General features: G+C 35.9%; 1 protein-coding gene across 6 annotated transcripts in view; it reads left to right on the top strand.

Moving 5' to 3' along the window:
* The first annotated feature begins 1870 nt into the window (after nucleotides 1–1870).
* The window catches only part of LOC131106979 (RIMS-binding protein 2), a 68519-nt gene continuing 45154 nt past the window's right edge, over nucleotides 1871–25235 (top strand). For 5 of the 6 annotated variants that reach the window (XM_078799031.1, XM_078799030.1, XM_078799028.1 and 2 more), the window contains exons 1-2: nucleotides 4909–5750; nucleotides 9392–9514. In XM_078799031.1, coding sequence (XP_078655157.1) covers nucleotides 5568–5750; nucleotides 9392–9514 — 306 coding nt within the window. In that variant the 5' untranslated portion in view covers nucleotides 4909–5567. Of the gene's footprint in view, nucleotides 1975–3215; nucleotides 3303–4908; nucleotides 5751–9391; nucleotides 9515–25235 lie in introns of those variants that run through there. The other variant, XM_078799029.1, reaches the window with a different exon arrangement.

Here is a 25235-nt window from a genome sequence, read left to right as displayed (position 1 = left end):
GGTAGAATAATACATTTTTAAAATAACCGATTTTGGACAAGTAAGAGGGACACGTGCCAATTTGAAGAAGGTGAGGCTCCAGCATCAACATCATGATGAGGCAGCTGCGGAAGGGTAAGCATACTCCAAGATCTACATTCTGTATTAGCATGGTATTAGCATCTCATTGTGCGCAAGGGTTTGGGTATGGGTGTTCAAACCTTTTTGAACCATATTGAAAAATAAAAAGGACTAATTTTGACATTTTGTAAAGTAAGATATGTAGATTTGCTAAGAAGTTGGAGACAAAACTCAGCTTTGTCATATTGGTGAAAAGGCGTATTAATATCAACTACTCTTTTTTTCCCATTTTTTCTGTTTTTTATTTAATTTTCAAAATATTTACATTTCTTCATAAATAATTGTATTTTTTAATAGTATGATTTTAGTATTTTAACTTTATTTCCATATTATAACATTTTCCCATAATGACTTCCAAAAAAATGTATATTTTTTTTCTTTAATATTTCATATACGTATGTGACTAAAGTGACATTATTTTTCCTTACAAGTAACACGTTTACTCTTGTAAAATAGCAACTTGTTTATTTTTGTCTCAAGAAATGAAAACTTTATGAAAAAAATTTATGAAAATAAAAATACTGAATTTTTTTTTCCGCAATGTAAATTTCCAAAAAATACCAATTCATTTTCCTCTCTGTCATAAAAAAACTAAATATTTATTCAAAACATTATTTTTCCTCAATTTGTTTTGTCTTAGTATTTTGATTTCATTCTTGCAAAATTAGTATTTTTTTTTATTATTCATTCATTTTCTACCGCTTTTCTACCGCCGTGCTGGAGCCTATCCCAGCTGTCTTTGGTTGAGAGGCGGGGTACACCCTGGACTGGTGGCCAGCCAATCACAGGGCACATATAGACAAACAACCATTCACACTCACATTCATACCTATGGACAATTTGGAGTCGCCAATTAACCTAGCATGTTTTTGGAATGTGGGAGGAAACCGGAGTACCCGGAGAAAACCCACGCATGCACGGGGAGAACATGCAAACTCCACACAGAGATGGCCGAGGGTGGAATTGAACCCTGGTGTCCTAGCTGTGAGGTCTGGGTGCTAACCACAAAAATAATCATATTTTTTTAATATTATGATTTTAGTATTTTAACTTAATTCCATATTATAACATTTTCCCATAATGACTTCCAAAAAATTTTTTCTATTTTTTTCTTTAATATTTCAAGTATATGCGACTAAAGTGACATTATTTTTCTTTACAAGTAACACATTTACTCTTGTAAAATTGCAACTTGTTCATTTTTATTTTAGTCTCAACTGTTTAAAACTTTTATTGTATTTTGTTTCTTGTCATTTTGACTTAATGCTGAAAAGATTTTTTTCCGCAATGTAAATTTCAAAAAATTACCAATTCATTTTCCTCTCTGTCATAAAAAACTAAATATTTATTCAAGACATTATTTTTCCTCCGTTTTTTTGTGTTAGTATTTTGATTTTGTTTTTGCAAAATTTTTATTTTTTAAAAATTATTCATAATAATTATAATTATTATTAACTATTTTTTTAAAGTTTTCTTAAAAGTTAAGTGTTAATGTGCCTTGGCTGCCCATTTTATGATTTCATTGAACTTGATGATAGGACACCTTATGACTATTTAGGACTTCTTTAACGGCAAAACAAAGGACTGCTCCTTTCCTCCCTCTGTTCCATTTCTCTTCTCCCGCGGTTCTTATCCGTGTTGTATCTTGAAGCAAATCTCCCACAAAGCAGGATGACATAAAGAGGGATTTGGCAAGCGGCAGATAAATATAATTGAAATTGTGTTAGAGTTGAAAGTAATCCTCTGTTATGTAACGGCGTGGAGTGGAGTGGAGCTCGGCGCTGGTGCAAAGCATCAATCCCTGCAGAATGGCGTGCCTGGAAGGGAGCGAGATGCTACCGTGTGTGTTTGCATGTAAGTGAAAAGCCACTCTTGTTTACTGGCTACGTGACGTGTGTTTTGTTTGTACATTGTTGTACTTTATATGCAGTATATAGGAAGTAATACCTGGTTTCAGGTCAACACGAGGAGTCTTGGAATGAAGTTTAAAGCGAAGTTTTTCCAGCGATGGCCAACATCAAGTTATATACTGTATATTTCTATTAAAAAAAAAATATATATATACTATTAATGTCATATTTACTCTTTGCTCTTTTTTTCCAAAATATTTCACCTTTAAATACATTTTCCTTATTATTAATAAAACATGCTAGGTTAATTAGCGACTCCAAATTGTGAGTGTATGAATATGAATGTGAGTGTGAATGGTTGTTTGTCTATATGTGCCCTGTGATTGGCTGGCCACCAGTCCAGGGTGTACCCCGCCTCTCGCCCGAAATACAGCTGGGATAGGCTCCAGCACCCCCGCGACCCTTGTGAGGATTTTTTTTTTATTCCCTAAGTGTTTTTACTTCATTTGTTTACAAATCTCATACAACTTAAAATATATTTCATATCTGAACTCTATGCTACTGAAATCATAATATTACAAGTTCATTGTAAATTTGGGATTTTTTCCTTAATAAGAATTACATTTTTTTGGTGATATTTTGACTTTATAAAATACAGCATAATATAGCATAATAGCAAATACATACATAAAAATACAGCAGTATTTTTCCAACTATTTTGACTTCCTTTTTGTAAATATCTTCCCATATTTCTGAATTTATTCCCATAAATTGGTAACCGCAATCTAAATTTCCAAAATATATTAATATATTAATTGTCTTGTTTCTCATAATATCACAACTTTGTATTTTTTCTTTAACTTTTCAACTTTATATTCCACTCAAATTTTATAATTTTCCCTCAAAATATTAGGTAATTATTCTCACATAATCAATTAAAATATTTTGTCATTTTTCCTTTTAATATTTTCAATGTATTTTGGTAAAATTAATACAGATTTAAATATTTTTGCTGTGTTTAAAAAAAACCAAACAAAAAACATCCGTCCGGGCCACACTGAATATTCTGCTGCCCTAATTTAAGCAACTACTACAACTGCTACTATCTGAATACTACTACAATTACTGTATTTTACTTGTTGGGTTGACTTTTTCAACTTTTAATTCAACATTTTTGCATGGCTGCTTGTTGCCAGGCAAACATAAGGTATAACAATTCATATACGTTTTGTGTTATTCTTACAGTATACGAGGCAGCCAAGGCTGTGCCCCCCCCGGCACCCCCAGTATGACAAGTCAGCAAAAAGACGTTTTGTGTGACCACTTCATCAGGTAATTATAAACGTTTGTGTTTCCTTGGCGATCGTGGGCGTACAGGCAGAGGTAGGCATTACAGGGGCATGCTGAGGGAGCACGGCTACCATAAATCAGAAAAATAAATTCACCTTGAATGTAAAATAGTTATTACTTCAATTTGAGGTACGGGTATTGCATTTCTGATTTTTTTGTATTTTTAGTTTGTTAATTGGGTGAGATTGTGTACAATTAGCATGTGAAATATTCATTCATAAATATTTATTCAAGACATTATTTTTCCTCAATTTTTTTTGTCTTAGAATTTTGATTTTATTCTTGCAAAATTAGTATTTTTTTATTATTCATTCATTCATTTTCTACCGCTTTTTCCTCATGAGGGTCGCGGGGGTGCTGGAGCCTATCCCAGCTGTCTTCGGGCGAGAGGCGGGGTACACCCTGGACTGGTGGCCAGCCAATCACAGGGCACATATAGACAAACAACCATTCACACTCACATTCATACCTATGGACAATTTGGAGTCACCAATTAACCTAGCATGTTTTTGGAATGTGGGAGGAAACCGGATCAGCAAGACCACATCATCTATAAATTTGCTATTTTAAATGTTACCGGATTTGTCGGTATCATGTCATGATTCCCTCATATCAACCTGATAAGTTTGTTGACACGTCTTCTAAATGTAAGATTTTGTCAGAGAATAACAAAGGGTATATGAATTGTTATGGCTTATGTTTGCCTAGCAACAAGCAGCCATGTAAAAATGTTGAATTAAAAGTTGAAAAAGTCAACCCAACAGGGCAGGAGAATATTCAGTGTGGCTTGGGGGCCAATTCCACATGGCGGCTGTTTTTTTTTTTTTAAACACAGCAAAAATATGTAAATCTGTATTAATTTTACCAGAATACATTGAAAGGAAAAAAGGAAAAGGACAAACATTTTAATTGATTATGTGAGAATAATGACTTAATATTTTAAGCGACATTTTTTTCATTTTAGTGGAAAATAAAGTTGAAAAATTAAAGAAAAAATACAAAGTTGTAATATTATGAGAAACAAGACAATTAATATATTTCATACATTTTGGAAATATAGATTGCGATTACCAATTTATGGGAATAAATTTAGAAATACGAAAATATATTTACAAAAAGGAAGTCAAAATAGTTGGAAAAAAACTGCTGTATTTTTATGAGAATAAAGTCAAAATATCAACAAAAAAACATAATTCTTATTAAGGAAAAAATCCAAAATTTACAATGAACTTGTAATATTATGATTTCAGTAGCATAGAGTTCAGATATGAAATATATTTAAAGTTGTATGAGATTTGTAAACAAATGAATTAAAAAATAAAATAAAATAAAATAAAATAAAATAAAATAAAATAAAATAAAATAAAATAAAATAAAATAAAATAAAATAAAATAAAATAAAATAAAATAAAATAAAATAAAATAAAATTAAATCAAATAAAATAAAATAAAATTAAATCAAATTAAATCAAATTAAATCAAATTAAATCAAATTAAATCAAATTAAATCAAATCAAATCAAATCAAATCAAATCAAATCAAATCAAATCAAATCAAATTAAATTAAATTAAATTAAATTAAATTAAATTAAATTAAATTAAATTAAATTAAATTAAATTAAATTAAATTAAATTAAATTAAATTAAATTAAATTAAATTAAATTAAATTAAATTAAAACAAAACACTATGGGAATAAAAAATTCATTCATTCATTTTCTACCGCTTATCCTCCCAAGAGTCGCAGGGGGTGCTGGAGCCTGGACTGGTGGCCAGCCAATCACAGGGCACATATAGACAAACAACCATTCACACTCACATTCATACATATGGACAATTTGGAGTCACTAATTAACCTAGCATGTTTTTGTAATGTGGGAGGAAACCGGAGTACCCGGAGAAAACCCACGCATGCACGGGGAGAACATGCAAACTCCACACAGAGATGGCCGAGGGGGGACTTGAACTCAGGTCTCTTAGCTGTGAGGCCTGCGTGCTAACCACTTGGCCCAGTGAATCATTGCTTTGTAAAAAATAATAATAATAATAAAAAATAAAAAAAGCCACCACAGTACCCTCTGCTGGACTTTACCAGTATTGCAGACTGCTACTGATCCAACATAATGCATTCACTTACAATGCAACAATACATTAAATATACTGTATATGCAGTATATACAGTACAGTATTACTACAGTATGTGCCTGCAGATTGTTGGTGATGACGCCTTTTTCATGATGACTCATGTATGTGTGTGTGTGTATTTTGGGTGGTGTTATGTGCATTGTGTCAGGTGATAATGCGGGATCACACGTCTGGTGCTAATGTGGAGGAGCTGCTGAGACACTCTCAGATGGAGTTGCAGTGGATCCAGAGACAGCTGACTACGATCAATGCCAGGAACCATCAGCACGTACACAGCAAGGCCAAGGTAGTACAGCAGTGCTAGAAGTATACTATATTATATAGGATAAGTGGTAGAAAATGAATGAATGTTTTTAATTCCCATAGTGTTTTTATTTTATTTTATTTTATTTTATTTTATTTTATTTTATTTTATTTTATTTTATTTTATTTTATTTTATTTTATTTTATTTTATTTTATTTTATTTTATTTTATTTTATTTTATTTTATTTTATTTTATTTTATTTTATTTTATATACGTATACTATACTGCAGGTAGCCAATTAGTTAGTAAATAGGCCATTGTTTGTTAGTGGTAATAATACAAGGTGATGCGATATTAAAGATACTGACCCCCCCGCCCGTACATCCAAAGTTGAGGCTAACGTTCCGGCTTGACTATGTAATGACTCTTGGCACTTTGGCATTTTCCCGACTTAAAGGGCCGTATTTCCAGGCCTCCATCTGCTCCGTAAAATCCCTGACTCTTACACGGCTCCGTGTCACGCCTGAAGATAATGCGTCTAGAGCAAGCGAGCAAGGAAGGGAGGGAGGAAGGAAGGGAACAGGCGGCGAGTGTGCGTTGCTAGGCAACAGAGTGGAACAGAGTGTACGTTGCTGCTGCTGCTGTTGCTGCTTTTTCTCTTTTCGCTCACGCACACTTTATAGTGTCCTCCTTTCCTTCTGTCCTCTCTCCTCAACGCTGCCATGATGATTTTATTCAACAACAATCTGGACTTTGTTTAGATTCTCTGTGTGGGGGCGTCCCTCTCCAAGTTGGATGTCGGCTTGGGGGCGTGGTTTTGTCCACATTGGTGACCCCGATGTGACCCACAGAAAAACACTTCAGCTGTCCGCAACAAAATGAATCAGAGACAGAAACGTATCTTTCGGAGCCGACATGTGAGGCGTCCCAGGACACCCGACATGCCCCCGAGTGTCGGCCACAATACGATCACAGGCATGGCTCTTTGGGTGCGTCAACAAATGAACTCCTTGTTTGGCTGACCAATATTTCAGGACTCGTGTAGGGTGATATTTAGCAAAAGTGCAAATGTTATGATCTCACGCCCCTTCACGTCCACGCCGCTGTTCATAGTGTTTATGTTTTTGGCTATTACCAACAGGTACTCTACTTGTGGTATTTGATGAAGGCAAAAGGTTACGTGCCTTACCTTTTAACATTTATTTCTTACGTTTCAATGTTGGATAGCAGAGGCCTTAAGGCAGGGGTCTCAAACTCAATTTACTTGGGGGCCACTGGAGCTAGGGACTGGGCGAGGCTGGGCCGCATCAGGTTTTCCAAAAAAAAAACAAAAAAACGCATTTATTAAAAACAGAAAAATGAATCAACTTTACTTTTGTTCCAATTTTCTACAAGAAAAGCTCTGATAAAACATTCCACTGTTCTCAAATATCTTAATTTTTGTTTTTCTACACAAAATAAGATGAAAAATAAATAAACAAATCAAGAATAAAGATCAATCAGTAATAAATAAATAAATATAATAATAATAATAAAACGGCAAATAATAAAAACTTAAGAAACCACATATAGTTGGTGGGTAGACAAATTATTTTTTTTCATATTAAAATGAACAAAGCATTATTAGAGCCCTGTAGACATGACAAAACACGACTATAGTCACATTTATACTTTTTATTTACAACATATTGCGCAACTGCAGGGTCTTGAGACACATGCTAACTCGCACACTAGAGAGCTAGCGACCTAAACGGTAGCCTTCAAGTTATTTCCTTTAAACTTAAATAACCAAAAACTTACCACTTCCACACAGATAGGGAGGATAACTATTAACAGTTATTTAACCTTTAACATGAACATTAATCAAACGTAATAATTTTTTCTGGGTACATGATACCATACAGCATCCATATCAAACTTGCGCGGGCCGCACTAACATTAAACTTTCATATCAAGGCGGGGGCCTCAAACTTGTGTCCTGCGGGCACATTTGGCCCGCGGGCCGCGTGTTTGAGACCCCTGGTCTAGCATGTACGTAGAAGACCGCTTATGTCGACAAACCGTCCATGTCAACCAACAAGTGCACATGCTCGCTGAAGCCGACGTCAACTGCAACGAGATAAGGGAGCAGCCAGAGGAAAGCGTTAATAACGACTCCCGCCAGGAGAAGCGGCTGAGGGAACGTCCCCCCGCGTGTGACGGTGGCACCGAGCCGCCGCGAGTGTCTCGGCTCACGCTGACTTGCCGCCAGCTTTCGCTCACACTCGGCCCGCCATTAATGCCGCAGATTAGCAGAGAGAGGCTCACGCATGCAAACAGGCGGACGGACCTCCATCATGTGCCAGATTCGGACGTGACGGGGGAAAGGGAGGAGAGTCGTTTGGGGACAGCCTTTAAAAGGTAGGCGTTGCATCACCGCTGTCTTTAGCTGTCGTTGCTGTGGCTAAAATAAGGAGTAGCAAGAGAGAGGATCTTCTAAGAATGGAAAGGCTCCATTGGCTCCAGTTGAATTTATTTCCAGGTCTACTGTTGCCAGCAGGGCAGCTGTGATGCGAGTGTGGCGTTCATTCACCAGATGGCGGTATGGCGATCTATTTCAATGGCCGCTAGTCACAAATCTGATTTAGCCCAGGGGATGCCTGGGGCTGACTGCAGGCTTGGCATCACACACACACACACACACACTGTAACTACAATAACCATACCTGACATCCAGTGGAAGCATAGGCAATTGTACCGACAAAGGAATATATTCTTGTCTCACTTTTGTGGAAATTTTGTCTTATCTAATGTTACTTCCACTCCGGTTTCCTCCCACATTCCAAAAACATGCTAGGTTAATTGGCCACTCCAAATTGTCCATAGGTACACTTCATTCATTCATTCATTTTCTACCGCTTTTTCCGCGGGGGTGCTGGAGCCTATCCCAGCTGTCTTCGGGCGAGAGGCGGGGTACACCCTGGACTGGTGGCCAGCCAATCACAGGGCACATATAGACAAACAACCATCCACACTAACATTCATACCTATGGACAATTTGGAGTCACCAATTAACCTAGCATGTTTTTGGAATGTGGGAGGAAACCGGAGTACCCGGAGAAAACCCAACTCTGTTGTTGTACTTTTACAATTTTTATATGACTTTCTTTCTTGTAACATTATGAAATAATATTACAACTCTAACAACATTTAAGAGAAATTCATGATTACATCAACAACAAATCTGTGTGAACACAGATTTCCCACTTTATTTGTCAGCCCTTGAACGCTCCATAGTTACGTGTATGTCCTGTGAGATGTTTGGCTACCTTAGCACTAGCTTCAACAGTTAAGCTACTTTAAGATGGTGACTTGTTAGTGGAATGCTCGCAGGCAAGCAGTGATTGGAGGCTCACTTGGAGAAACACCTTCGCTAGCCTGCTAGCCTTCTAGCCTGCTAGCCTGCTAGCCTTCTAGCCTGCTAGCCTTCTAGCCTTCTAGCCTGCTAGCATGGATTATCTTACATTATCACGTGTTAGTGGTGAGTAGCTGTACTTTTTATACTTGAAATGTGTTCAATAAGTGTGTGAGGCACATTTAGGGCCTAAAACTAAAACATACTTTCCCGGGTGAATCAATTAGCGGCGGTCTTGGAACGAAATGTACCCTGTGTTGGTTTTCATGTGTATCTCCTGTCTTTCAGTCAAAACTGGAGGCTTCATCTCATCAAAATGTGAGCCGCTTTCGCCTCCTAGACGAGAGAAATCGAGTTTTGAGACAGGAAGTGGCCGCCCTACGCCAAGAGAAGCAGCAGTACCGCAAACTGGTAAAAGTACATCTTATTTCAATTTGTATTCTGAAGCTGTTTTGGGGCTTCTCATCTCTCTGCATGTACACATGTTTATAGTATGTATGGATACATTCTATCTACTATCTACTGTCTACTATCTACAATCTACTATCTACTATCTACTATCTACTATCTACTATCTACTATCTACTATCTACTATCTACTATCTACTATCTACTATCTACTGTCTACTGTCTACTATCTACTATCTACTATCTACTATCTACTATCTACTATCTACTATCTACTATCTACTATCTACTATCTACTATCTACTATCTACTATCTACTATCTACTATCTACTATCTACTATCTACTATCTACTATCTACTATCTACTATACTGTACAGTATCTCAGGAAAAACTGCATCTCACCGTTGTCATACAAGTGAAAAACTTATTATTAGTACCAACTTCAGTCTTTGGTCTTTTTTTTTACCCATTTTTCTTCTATTGGTTTCCCCCCAAAATATGTAAACTTTCTTATATTTTGTTTTTGTAATAATATGACTTTATTGCCATAATATTTTGACTTTTTCTTTAACCCTATTTTCCAATATTTACAATTATATTTTATTGGTTTCATAATATTCTGACTTTTGAAAAAAACTTTACGTTAAAACGATATTATTTTAATGATATTACAAGTTTATTATTAAATTCCCTTTTTTCTCTTGTATTCTACTACTTCTTTCTCTTAAAATCCTTACTTTATTGTCCTAAAATTGTAACATTATTTCAATTTTTTGCTGTTTTCTTTCCTCCCACCTATTTCAACTTTGTTGTTGTAACTTTTCTTCTGGTAATTATGACTTTATTTCCATAATATTATGACATTTTCCCCAACCAAAATTCCCAAAATGTACAATAATCATCATATTATGACATTGTTTTTAATATTCCAAATCTATGCCACTAAAGTGACTTTATTTTTCCTATAATATTAGAAGTTTATTATCTTAAACTTGCTTTTTTTCAGCTGTTTTTTTAAATATTTATTTTCCAACTATTTCAGCTTTCTTTTTGGAAGTTTTATTTGGCATCTACGTATCTGGTAATTTATTTACTTTGTTCCCATAATATTTTGACTTTATTCTCATCATGTTATAACTTTTTCACTTTTTCTGCACCCCCCTCCCCCACCAAATACAATACTTTATTCATTGTTTTTCATAATATTGTCATAATACTTTAAAAAACTTATGCGGTATAAAATGATGTTATTTTTCCTCATAATCAATATTATTTTTGTGAAATTATGACCTTTTCTTGTTACAACTTTTTCTCTTAAAATTTTGACCTATTCTGTCAAATTTCTGTTGAGTTTTAGCACTTTTACTGCTATTTAAAAAAAAAAGTCTTCTTGTGAATTACATTTTTACAATGTTCCACGGGCCAGTAGAAAACAGCAAATGGCCCCCCAGCAGATATAAATAACCATGGGGGTTAGCTGGTAGTAGCTGCCACTGGGTGGTGCCAAAGTCACTTTTCACAGTACCGTTTCACATCCAGTACTTTCTGAGGGCTGTTGCAGACCATGTTTATTGGAATTAAGAGTTAAAGCTACTCCAGAGAGAAGCTGCAGCAGCAGGCATAGCTTGCGGGCTTCTTTGTGTACGGCAATTATCCGCTGTATCTCTTGACTGTCATGTATCATCTTGTTATAAATGTCAAGGAAACACCGAAGATAGAACGTTTCCTGGAAAAAAAAAAGAGAACAGAGCCTTCGGACCGGTTGCCTGGAAACAATCAGTGATGGACAGTTGGAGGAAGGTACCCTGGTGGTGCACGGGGTGACCTTCCGTGTTTTGTGTGCGGCGGCTTCTGCTGCTAAAAGGCCACAGCTGTCTCCACCGCACCCCTGCACAACATCACCACGGCAACCACAGTGTACAGCTGATATAGGTTGTTCTGGGAGTGAAAACCGTCTAATCAATGACGACAAACATCCCACTATATGGCAGACGTCGCCATCGTCAATTTCATAATCAGAAAATTCAAGATTGCCATACTGACACAGGGAAGGAAGCTGAAAGGTACAAACGTCTACATGAATATTCATTCATTCATTTTCTACCGCTTTTCCTCACGAGGGTCACGGGGGGCTCTGGAGCCTATCCCAGCTGTCTTCTATCAGCTGGCGAGAGGCGGGGTACACCCTGGACTGGTGGCCAGCCAATCACAGGGCACATATAGACAAACAACCATTCACACTCACATTCATACCTATGGACAATTTGGAGTCACCAATTAACCTAGCATGTTTTTGTAATGTGGGAGGAAACCGGAGTACCCGGAGAAAACCCACGCATGCACGGGGAGAACATGCAAACTCCACACAGAGATGGCCAAGGGTGGAATTGAACCCTGGTCTTCTAGCTGTGAGGTCTGCACGCTAACCACTCGTCCACCGTGCCACCCTCTACATGAATATGAACTATAAAAATCTACTGGAGAAGCATCCTCTGCAATCTTCTCGGTCTTATCAGGTTTAGGGTAAGTCCTAAATAACTTGACATTATTATTAGAAAAAGTAACGAGAAGACTACACTAATTATTTCATAGTTTAAAACACTTATCCTGATAATATGAATGACATAATTGAAAAGTTCAACAACTACTTTGTTAATGTTGGTCTCAAACTAATTGCAAAGCAAAAACATCAGCTGATTGTAATGGAATCAAAATGGCCACTATAAAAACGGTAATCAACAAGATTGTAGAACCGGTGACGTACATCGGCAATTTATCATTTCAGACTGGAAGATTCCCCCACAAAGTGAAAAGAGCTAAATTAGTTCCAATTTTTTAAAACTGAGACAAATACCAATTTACAAACTATCGACCAGTGTCCTTATTACCGCAATTCTCTAAAATGATCGAGAAGCTATTCAACAAGAGGTTGGATACATTTATAAATACAAATGACTTACTATCAGAAAGTCAGTATGGATACAGAGCTAACATTTCTACCTCCATGCCACTGATTGAAATTACAGAGGAAATCACTAATGCTATAGATCACAGGAAGTGTGCAACCGCAGTAGTATTAGTTCCAAACTGGGTCAAAAGCTACTTAGCTGACAGTAAAGCTAGGAGAACACATGTCTGCATGTTGAAATATTACGTGTGGAGTACCCCAGGGGTCAATACTGGGATCATATCTGTTCAACTTGAAATCATTAGAAATGTCAGAGATGAAACGGTCATATGAAAACCACGGTTTGATAATAATTACCCTAAAATCATGCTGTTTGCTACCAGTAGAAAATATATTTACTCATCATAAGAGATGAAAAAATAAGCTGGAAAGCCCATATTAAAAATATACAACATATCACAAATATTCGAATTTGCCGATATAGTTAATTTTCAAGCAGCTAAACAATTAGCTAAAAATGTCATCCAATATTTTTCTACAAGAGAGGAGAAATATGATCTCAGGGAAGAACTAAATATGAAACACTTCTATGCTAGGACTACGTTATGCTAGCCATAGCATTTCAGTATGTGGAATCAAACTATGGAATGGATTGAGTAAGGAAATCAAACAATGCACAACGATGAGCCAATTCAAGAAACAATACAAGCAGTTGATGTTTGCTAAATACAAGGATGAAGAGTCTTGAACCATGTTGTGTTTATTTCTTATTATATATCACCATTTTGATGGTTATATCATATATGTAACAATACACTTAAAACCTATAAACACAATAAAATAGATAGTAACATATTAAACATAATAAATATATATGAAATATATCTAAATACATATCTAAAATGAAATGGATTCTCGAGACAATTTAAAATACACAATTACTAAAGACAACAAAAGAAAGTAAAATATAAAACATAAATCAATACAAATCAAATCAACCAATAAACATCTGAAATCAAATAACTGAAATTAAAGTTAAATATTAAAAATAATACTGTATGGAGAAAAAAAAGTTCATATGTTTTGATATTGAATACAAAAATAATTCAAGTTAAAACAAGTTAATAAATAAACAAAAAAGGAAAATACATACCAAAATACAAAAACAACCGAGATTTCAAGTAAAAATCCATCAATAAAAAAAACTCTAAAAAAAATATGTAAAATAAAATGGCTCTAATTAAGGTTATTATTTAAAATACACTTACCATAAAATAATTCAAGTTAAAACAAGTTGATAAATAAACAAAAAAGGAAAATACATACCAAAATACAAAATATATAATATGTAACAATATGTAAAATAAAATAGCTCTAATTAAGGTTATTATTTAAAATACACTTACCATAAATTAATTAAAGTAACAAGAAATATATAAATGCAGATGACATAAATAATTAGATTATAATTAGATAATAATTAGATAATAAATAAATAGATTTTGGTATACTTAATAAATGAATCGAAAAGTACTCCATTAAGCCAATTTGACCTATTGTTGTATAAGTAAGTTTTATATAATTTTGTTTTACACTTAATGTATATATTTTCTGGACTATACGTATATATATATATATATATATTGATATAATTTTTTTTCTTTTTTTTTTCTCTATGGAGGAGCTGACACACACACACACAAAGTGAATGTGAAGGAAAGTGTCTAAATATGTTTCAAATGTCAAAACATATTCCTCACGGATTCAGGTAAAATCCTATTAGTTGGATGATGCTACTTTAGGGACGCGAGCAGCGTGATACGTCCGCACTCACACATTCTTCCGCACACACGGACGTTGATGTCAATATGATGCAATTAGTCACTGCGACAAGGCGGCGTAGGCAGTGTGATAGCAAGTTGGCCATGTTGACACTGAGAGCTCCAAAGTGTTAAAGTCATCGCAGCAAACTGAGGAAGTCATCACATGGCTTTTCAGTTTAGCTTGAAACTGTGAAAAACTAATATATCTATATCTATATCTATATCTATATCTATATCTATATCTATATCTATATCTATATCTATATCTATATCTATATCTATATCTATATCTATATCTATGTATCTATCTATTTATTTTCTATATTGACATCAATGAACATGAATGACTCAAAGTCACAGTGTAGAAGTTTTGCAAACCTACAAACTTTTGCATCTCACATGTTGCCTTCAAGGACCACCGAGCCAAGTGGGAAATCTTACCGCTGGACGAAAAAACTTCATCAGTGAAGCATTAAGACATAAACATGTCAAAATTGTTGAATGCCTATTTCCGAGGAAAAAATATTTTAAAAATTAATGAAAATACATATTAAAATTACATTTTAAATATACTTATGGGCCTAAAATTCTCAAATTTGTGCAGACGGTTGTACTGATGTCATTATGGATGATATGAATAGAAGCGTAGAAGTTGTATATAAGTTTCACTTTTCTGCAAACAGCAACTACGGTGTGTTCGAGGACCGCTGAGCAATGTGTAAATTTTTCCGGTGTTATCATATATTTATAAATTATTACTGAAAAAATAATTACCGGGCCAAGGAAAAACAATAAAAAAATTAATAAAATATATAAAAAAATAAAATATATTAAAATGATATAGTAAATATTTTTATGGGCCAAAAATTCTCAAATTAGTGCAGCCATGACTGTTGATGTCATGGTCGATGAACAGATGTAAAAGTGTAGAAGTTGTACGTGAGTTTGATTGCGTGAATAACAACTATGGTGTGTTCAATGACCACTGAGCAAAGTGGGAAATCTCAATGCTTGACAAAAAAAACACATAAAGACACATAAAGACATAAATGTAAAAAAAATGTGTGTGTTTTTTAACAGTGGTACATGTATGCTGTACATTTTACTTCTGACTTAGGGCCCATGACACGTCTTTACTGTGGACAAAACGGCATTTTATCAGAGGAAAAACAATAAATAATGTTTATACATGTTATATATATTTATATAAATTATAATGTCGTTATTGACAAACGTATGGATTCACAGTAGAAGTGATATATAACTTTCACTATTCTGCCTCATGGCAACTACGGTGCATTCAATGAAATCTCACCGCTTGGTGAAAAAACATTATCAGTGACGCATGAAAACATAAACATGTAAAAATGATGGCCTTTTTTTAAACAGTGATACATGCATGCTGTATATTTTACCTGTACACATATTATTACATTGTTTACAACTTGGGGCCAAAAATTAAAAAAACATCTATACTATATCTACATATTTTCTGATGAAAAATCCTCAAATTTGTGCCGCCCTGAGTGCATCGAGTAGAGGTCCATCCATCCATTTTCTAGACCGCTTATCCTCACTAGTGTCGTGGGGGTATGCTGGAGCCTATCCCAGCTGACGTCGGGAAGAGGCGGGGTACAGTCGGGGTTGAAGCATAGAAGTTATATATATGAGTTTCACTTTTGCTAAAATGCAACTATGGTGCCTTAAAAATGGGAAATCTCACCCCTCACATGATTAGAGCCCTCTAGCCATGAAATAACACCCCTATAGTCACCTTTACAAAAAAAGGAAATCCCTTGATGAAAAAAAACTTTATCAGTGCTACATAAAGACATTTTCAAACTGTACCACAAACTGTGGTACATGAATGCTGTACATTTGACCTTTATTGTCAGACATTTATAAATCATTACCAACCGGGGTGAGTGGGTTGTCTTTACTGCGACCTCTTCAAATTTGTGTGGCCGTGAATGGCAATGGGGCTGCACCGCGGTTGAGTGGTTAGCGCGCAGGCCACACAGCTAGGAGACCGGAGTTTGCTTCCACCCTCGGCCATCTCTGTGTGGAGTTTGCATGTTCTCCCCGTGCATGTGTGGGTTTTCTCCGGGTACTCCGGTTTCCTCCCACATTCCAAAACATGCTAGGTTAATTAGCGACTCCAAATTGTCCATAGGTATGAATGTGAGTGTGAATGGTTGTTTGTCTATATGTGCCCTGTGATATGTGCCCCGCCTCTCACCCGAAGACAGCTGGGATAGGCTCCAGCCCCCGCGACCCTCGTGAGGATAAGTGGTAGAAAATGAATGAATGAATGGCAATGTCATGATGGATGAACAGTTATAGTTGGAACTTTCACTTTTGTACCTCACAGAAACTATGGTGCGTTCAAAGATGGCCGAGCCAAGTGGGAAATTTCTCCGCTTGATAAAAAAAACATTATCACTGACACCTAAAGACATAAACATTAAAAAAAAAACAGTGGTACATGCATGCTGTACATTTTAGTGGTATTTATATTTCTATTTATTAGGGATTAATATAATTAAGGATTTCCGTTATACTGATATTGTCCAACTCCGATATGTAACATGACATATCTCCTGTGGTGGACTGAACGCATATGTTCAGCACATTTACAGCATATTTACAGCATCAGTTTTCATGATCGGGAAAAATAATCGAATCCTGATATCAACCGATATTGCATTTTGTAATGGTAATGGTTTTATTTCATTTGAACATGCATCAGATTACAATTGAATGCATCCCATAATCAGTTCACAGTTCCACATGTCCAAAAGGAGTAGGAAGAAGCAAAGCTTATTAAATCCTACCCCTCCATCTGGTACTTTTACAATCAGTAACTGTTACATTTGTTCACTTCCTGCTTTCCTAATATCATTGAAGTTTTTTTTTGTTATTTTTTATGCTGATATTGAGCCAATAATTATTGGAAATCCCTGCTATTTATTATTATAATTTTTGCACTTTGTGGGCTTTTGGCTGAAAAAAAGTAGATTTATTGAAAAATGTGTAGAAAATAAAACCTGTGAAAGTGCAGATATCCACCGTGTACAATCTTTATTCATAAAGTAGGTAAACATAGTGGAGTACATTGTTATGGCTCCATAATCCACATTTACAGCGCTGTTAAATCTATTTAACTGATTTTTTACAGCACTTATCAGGCTGTCATTTTGCTATTCAGGCTGTGTTTAAATTTGCCAGTGAACAATATGTGCTTTCCTATTCATTAATAGCACAGACAGTCGTCAGCCGAGGACGCCCTGTGTGCCTAAGTAATAACGCGAGTGTGGCATCAATCTCCATGATGCTCGGTTAGTGTCACGGCTAAAGGCTGCCAGCTAATGAGAAAGGGAGCGGGAGAAAAAGAAAGAAAAGAAAGGGAGGCTGCATCCCTTTTTTTTTTTTCTTGCTGCATGCTTGCAAAGAGAAGCCCTGCACTGAGCACTGATGCTTGTGGTGCTTTGGAGCCGGCTGATTGTCATTCAACGGAGGGGAGGGAATTGAGGAATAGAGCAAGGCAAGAAAGGATGGAGGAAGGGTGTTAAAGGAAGGGAGCGTGTGTGGAAAAGGGGGCGGAGAAAAAAAAAGAGAGAGCGAGAGAGAGAGAGGGAGGGAAGGGAGAAAGACGCAGGCCCCGGAGCTTCCACTGATGCTGCTGCTGCTGATGCTGCAGCCGTTGGACAATTCCCCACCCAGAGAAGGAAAGGAAAGGGAGAGGACGCCTAAGCTACGGTAAATACTACGCCTTCCTCTTTGCTTTTATCCGCATCCTCAAGTGTTTCCTTTCCAGTTTGTAGTCTCGTGCGTGTTAGCATAGCATGCTGCTGCAAGGGAGAGGCATCCCGTCCGATGTCTTACTACCTTTCATGTGGAAAAACATCCCGCTAATGTTGCTTCCCTGACGCCGAGCCACCTGTTTGGAGATGTGTGTGGGTGTGCACCCTGTGTGTGTGTGTGTGTGTAAGGGGGTGGGGTTGGTCTTCAGCCATAATCATATTATTGCCCCTATTGTGTGAGAAGGAACATGCATGCACGCAGGCTGGAAGGCAAACATTTGGCAGCTATGTCAACCAAATTGATCTCTCCGTGTGTGAGGGAGCTTTGGCGTGATCCGTCTTTGGTAACCTGAGCTTTTCCTGGTTCCTGCCTGCATGCATGCGGAGAGGTTGCCAGGTGTTGGGAGCATTAACCCACTCATGACTAGAAGACAACTACTATAGTATGTGTCCTCGGCTGACTATATGGTGCTGTAGTTGTCATGTTCCAGCCGTGTCATCCATTCACCTGCTGCTCCGTTTTGGGAGAAGAAGAATCAAAACTCAAGTGTCAAATGACAAAAAAGTCATTCCTTTTTTTTTTTTTTACAAAAAAGTAATTGAATTAGTAAAAGACTCCTTCATGAACATACCGTAATTTCTGCTGTCTAAACCGCTGCTTTTTTCTTAAACATTAAACTGTACGGCTCATACCTTGGTACGGCTAATTTATGATAATATTCTAATCTCGTGACATCTCCGTTACTTCAGAACTACTACTAATCGATTAAATACAGTGCAGCTCGCGAGTCCGTCGGGAAACGGTAGCTCTTTCTTTAGCAGGAGCCAATCACGAGCAAGCTTGTCAACGCTTTGGAAATTACAGGAAGTCATTACTAAATATAACAGTCTCACCATGTCATCTTAGAAGGCTTTAATCATCACGCAGCCACTTAACACTCAAAGGGTAGTTAAGAAATATACAAGACAAGTACCAATACGGGTGTATTTCAATGAGCTTCTTCATTGGAGTTTTGGTCACATGACCTTGGTCACATGGCACTCAGCACATGCAGTTGGTATTGCATCGTTTTACATTTTTAGTTCATAATTATGACTTTTTATCTCATCATTTTGACTTGTATCTCATGATTAGGACTTTTTCATATCATAGTTCTGACTTCTTTATCTCCTAATTGTGACATTTTATCTCCTAATTTTGACTTTTTAATCACATAATTATGACTTTGCAACCTTATGATTTCTAATTTTATCTCACATTTTTTTTACTTTTTAGTCGTGACTTTATTTTTTATTCAGACTTTTTATCTCATAATGCTCACTTTCTCATGTCATATTTATGACTTTATATCGTTTTATCTCATAATTATGACTCTTATAATTATTTATGACTTTATTTAGTGGGTTTTCCACATAATTATAATTTTCTTATCTCATAATTTTTTTTATTTTTAACCAATAAGTTAAACTTTTAATGTCATAATAATGACTTATCATTAGGATATCCCTTTTCTTTCAGTTTTCGAGTGATTCAAACGGCATAAATATGAAAAACCACATCGGAACGGGATACTTTAGTTTGTATGTAAGCATGCTACTACCCCCACCAACAATATTGGGTATTGTTCTCGGCACGTGTGCCATAGTAATGAGTAATGTGGTGATTGCCTTGCTCATTAACCAACCAACCATGACAGTACAGTATCACCTTCTCTAGTACAGTACTGCATATACTGCAAAACAATGCACTGGCTCTATGCTAATTAGCTAGTTAGAATTAGCAATTTATGCCGCGATTTCCAACTGCACCTATTAAGACAATAATTAAAATGTAGAAATAATGGAGAATTACTGGATCATTCTCGCATTTCCGGCCCCGCCCGATGCTGGAGGGATGGAATGAGAGAAGCTTTTTGGAAAGCTGTATTGACGCCACTTTCAAAGAGTAGGGGGTGTGGCACACGTAAGACGAGCTCCGCACAGCCTCAGCATCGTCACAGCACGAGCCTCCACACCCCCACATTTTCCCTCCATTATTTACACGCGTGCACACAGCGCTCTCTCACTGCACATTAATGTCCTCTGTCATCAACGCACCAATGTACACGATAACAAACGCACCGTAAATGTGCACAGGCAGCTAGAACATTTGCTACATGGGTCCATAGAGGCACATTTTGGTGCAGATCTGGATAAATATGCAGTGTGGCCAAGTGAGGCGGTGACCTGTAATAGCCAGCAGATGGGGCTGTGGTGAAAAATAAGCCTCTTAGGTATGACAATTGTCACCCACTTTGTCTTTTTTATTAACAAAAGTGATAATAATAAACAGAAATACGTACTATAAATATTATTTATAAAGCATCGTTCAGGCCCATAAATGTTATATTTTATGAAAATATAATAGTATTAAAAAAATCCAAATAATACATAATTTTTAAAACCAAAAATATTTAAATACATACTCTATGAAAAAACAATTATACATTATAACATTTATTTCTATAAATATATTTACAAATAATAAACAGAAATGTGTACTATAAATTTTATTTATAAAGCACCGTTCAGGCCCATAGATGTTATATTTTATGAAAATGAATAATATTTTTGAAAAATCCAAATAATACATCACTTTTAAAACCAAAAATATTTAAATACATACTCTATGACAAAACAATTATACATTATGACATTTATTTCTCTAAATATTTTTACAAATAATAAACAGAAATGTGTACTATAAATATTATTTATAAAGCACCATTCAGGCCCATAAGTGTTATATTTTATGAAAATGTAATAATATTTTTGAAAAATCCAAATAATACATAATTTTTTAAAACCAAAAATATTTAAATACATACTCTGTGACAAAAAAATATACATTCTAACATTTATTTCTATAAATATTTTATGAATAATAAACAGAAATCTGTACTATAAATATTATTTATAAAGCACCGTTCAGTCCCATAAATGTTATATTTTATGAAAATGAATAATATTTTTGAAAAATCCAAATAATACATCATTTTCAAAAACCAAAAATATTTAAATACGTACTCTGTGACAAAAAAATATACATTCTAACATTTATTTCTATAAATATTTTATGAATAATAAACAGAAATCTGTACTATAAATATTATTTATAAAGCACCGTTCAGGCCCATAAATGTTATATTTTATGAAAATGAATAATATTTTTGAAAAATCCAAATAATACATCATTTTTAAAACCAAAAATATTTAAATATGTACACTATGACAAAAATTATACATTATAACATTTATTTCTATAAATATTTTTACAAATAATAAACAGAAATGTGTACTATAAATATTATTTATAAAGCACCGTTCAGGCCCATAAGTGTTATATTTTATGAAAATGTAATAATATTTTTGAAAAATCCAAATAATACGTAATTTTTTAAAACCAAAAATATTTAAATACATATTCTATGACAAAATAATTATACATAACAACATTTATTTCTCTAAATATTTTTACAAATAATAAACAGAAATGTGTACTATAAATATTGTTTATAAAGCATCGTTCAGGCCCATAAGTGAATAATATTTTTGAAAAATCCAAATACATCATTTTTAAAAACAAAAATATTTAAATACGTACTCTGTGACAAAAAATGATACATTATAACATTTATTTCTATAAATATTTTTTACAAATAATAAACAGAAATGCATACTATAAATATTGTTTATAAAGCACCGCTCAGGCCCATAAATGTTATATTTTATGAAAATGAATAATATTTTTGAAAAATCCAAATAATACATCATTTTTAAAACCAAAAATATTTAAATACGTACTCTATGACCAAAAAAAATGTATTTATTTATTTAATTTATTTCTATAAATATTTTTACAAATATTAAAACAAATATGTAGAGTGTATGCCTGCACATTCATGATTTTTTGGTCAAATCTTTATTCATCAGTTTTTTTCCACATCCCTTTCACCATAAATCGGCATTCCTTTATAAATATATACGTAAATATGTATATGTAATACAGTAATCCCTCATTTATTGCCAAGTATTTCCGCTAAGAATGTTTCCGTATTTATAAAGTGGAATATTTCTGCAGTTAGAGCACAGAAAACCTGTTGACGAGCTTATTAGAGCCCTCTAAACATGAAATAACACCCCCACAGGCACCTTTACACTCCTATTACCCATTGGAGATACATATAAATAAGTTTTTTCTTTGTTGCTGGAATTATGTTCTCAAAAGGAGCTGAGTGGTGAGCAGACAGGAAGTGACCTCGGGGGTTCAGCGTTGCGTTTTAGCTTAGTGTGGGTTGCGGGCGCAACAGGAGCCCAACCCAAAGCTTGTGTCAAGTCTGTGTCTCACTGAGTCTCATAACCGACATCGAGTGACCAGTGCAGAATAGTACACATCATTCATAGTCTCTTCCGGATTCCTGATAACTGTATTTTTGAAAAAAAACTGTCCACCAGTTCCCAGAGTACCAAAGTATCATCCACGTGTCGGATACACCATTTGAGACGCTGAAGTGACATAAACAACACGGCATATGTCAAACGGTAAATTCTATTTCCTTACACTCCATATACCTGAAAGAGAACTGTTGCTATAGCAACCCCAGCCCCCCCTCACCCGCCCGCCCTCCGTCTCCCCTTATGCATCTTCTCTTTGAGTGTGTGTGTTCATGCAACACGCCACGCATCCACGGTTGTGCCTGAAGATGAGCGAGTGCCATATTGATCGCCGCGTCACGAGCCCCGACGCCATTTAGCCAGCGGGAAGAGCACGGAAAGGGAAAAAGAAAGTGAAAGAACTTCACGTCCTCAAGTACAGACAGGAGAGCACTGCGGGAGAAAAATGGAAGAGGGCGGGGCGGAGGAGGAAGATAGACCCCATCCATCTGTTAGTCCTCATGGGGCCAGAGTGGGGTTCACCCCAGACAGGTCTTCCTGGCATTTTTTTCCCACAGGGAACGATGGAAATCCTAGTGGCATTCCATTTTCGGTTGCCACTAGGTGACGCTAAGTCGTCTTTATTGTATAAGTACCAACGATGATGGACATCTGACCTTATTTAGTGGCAAAGTTTGTTTCCATGTCCCGCCCACGTCGCCCATCTGTCTAATACGTGTGAAAACCAAGATGGCCGACTTCTTAATTGACATTTTGGCTTTGAATTTTCTCTAAACTCAGTTTGTGGAGAAAAACTATGAATATTTAGCCTAAATAAATTGGAATATGAGCTGCACGGCAACCCAGTGGTTAGCGCGCAGACCTCACAGCTAGGAGACCTGAGTTCAATCCCACCCTCGGCCATCTCTGTGTGGAGTTTGCATGTTCTCCCCGTGCATGCGTGGGTTTTCTCCGGGTACTCCGGTTTCCTCCCACATTCCAAAATCATGCTAGGATTAATTAGCGACTCCAAATTGTCCATAGGTATGAATGTGAGTGTGAATGGTTGTTTGTCTATATGTGCCCTGTGATTGGCTGGCCACCAATCCAGGGTGTACCCCACCTCTCGCCTGAAGACAGCTGGGATAGGCTCCAGCACCCCCGCGACCCTCGTGAGGATAAGCGGTAGAAGATGAATGAATGAATGAAGTTTTGCTCAGCGCTAGTACTTGATGTACCATAGAGTATCACACTTGGAGTAAACTCTTGGGGTAGTATCCCAAACAAATGTGCTGCTTCATCATCTAACCAGGAATCAATGCAAGAGGGGGGAGGGGGGGGGGGGGGGGCTTATTCCGTGACCCTGACGTTATACGATCTCTGCTCAAAGTCGTCCTCACCGAACTTTTCTTCTTGTTGTTGTTTTCCCTTCATCGCCTCCCCACTCCAGCCCTTTAGGGAAGACACATGCTGATAGAAGATCTGTTCATTCCACTTCACTAATCGGCACCGCAAAGTACCCAACCCCAGCCCATCCACCCCCCCACCCCACCGTCCCTCGGTAATTTTATTTTTCTCTTCTCTTTGTTTCTCTATGACTTTTCTTCCTTGCCGGTCTGTCCTGATACCATCAGCAGGGGGCGTGGCTTAATTTGACAATGTCTCACACACACAGGAAGTCACCTTTTACTCAGGTAGCACACCCGCTACCGTACATTCATACAAACATTCAGACGACATAAATATTAGGATTCATCCCTGCCAACATGGCACTGTGTCACATTCATGAACTATAGTATAAGGCAGGGGTCTTAAACTCAATTTACCTGGGGGCCACTGGAGCTAGGGTCTGGGCAAGGCTGGGCCGCATCAGGTCCCCCCCCCCCAAAAAAAAACACATTCATTAAAAACAGAAAAATTATTTACAACATATTGCGCAACTGCAGGGTCTTGAGACACATGCTAACTCACAAACTAGAGAGCTAGCGACCTAAACGGTAGCCTTCAAGTTATTTCCTTTAAACTTAAAAAGCCAAAAACTTACCACTTCCACACGGATAGGGAGGATAAGTATTAACAGTTATTTAACCTTTAACATGAACATTAATCAAACGTAATAATTTTTTCTGGGTACATGATACCATACAGCATCCATATCAAATTTGCCGCACTAACATTAAACTTTCATATCAAGTCAGGGGCCTCAAACTAGTGTCCTGCGGGCCACATTTGGCCGCGTGTTTGAGACCCCTGGTATAAGGGATGCACTGCAAAAAAGCGAGCATAGAAAGTTGTATATATGTTTGTATGCAGTACTTTTGTTTGTCTTGTCATACTACGTCATTGGTTGTTCTTATAAAATGATTATTTTTTTGTTCTCTTTTTTTTCTACTGTTATTGCAATTTTGCTATCAAGATATGGACTTTTTCCCCGCAAAATTGTGACTTTATATTCTTTTTGCGATGTATTAAATGTTTTTATATGTAAAATATGTAATGTTTTCATAGATACACATTTTGTTTGTTAAATTCAAATTTTATTCTGGGAGTATTATAAATTTTTGTCTTTGTACTGTTACAATTTTATTCTTTTTTTTTTGCCAACTTTATTCTTGTGAGGTTAAGACTTTTTTGGAATATTACTAATGCATTTTCATGGTTAGATTTTTTTCAAATTATGAATATAATGATATTTTCATTCTACATATTGTAATTCTACACTAGTTATAGAATTATTACATTTATATAGAATATAATCATTTATAGTTATGACTT

This window comes from Doryrhamphus excisus, linkage group LG19, assembly GCF_037039965.1.
Source record: "Doryrhamphus excisus strain RoL-2023G ecotype Guam linkage group LG19, RoL_Dexc_Guam_v1.1, whole genome shotgun sequence".
In the NCBI taxonomy this organism is placed as follows: Eukaryota; Metazoa; Chordata; class Actinopteri; order Syngnathiformes; family Syngnathidae; genus Doryrhamphus; species Doryrhamphus excisus.
Note: the sequence above shows the minus strand (reverse complement) of the source record. Positions and strands in the feature narration are given on the sequence as shown.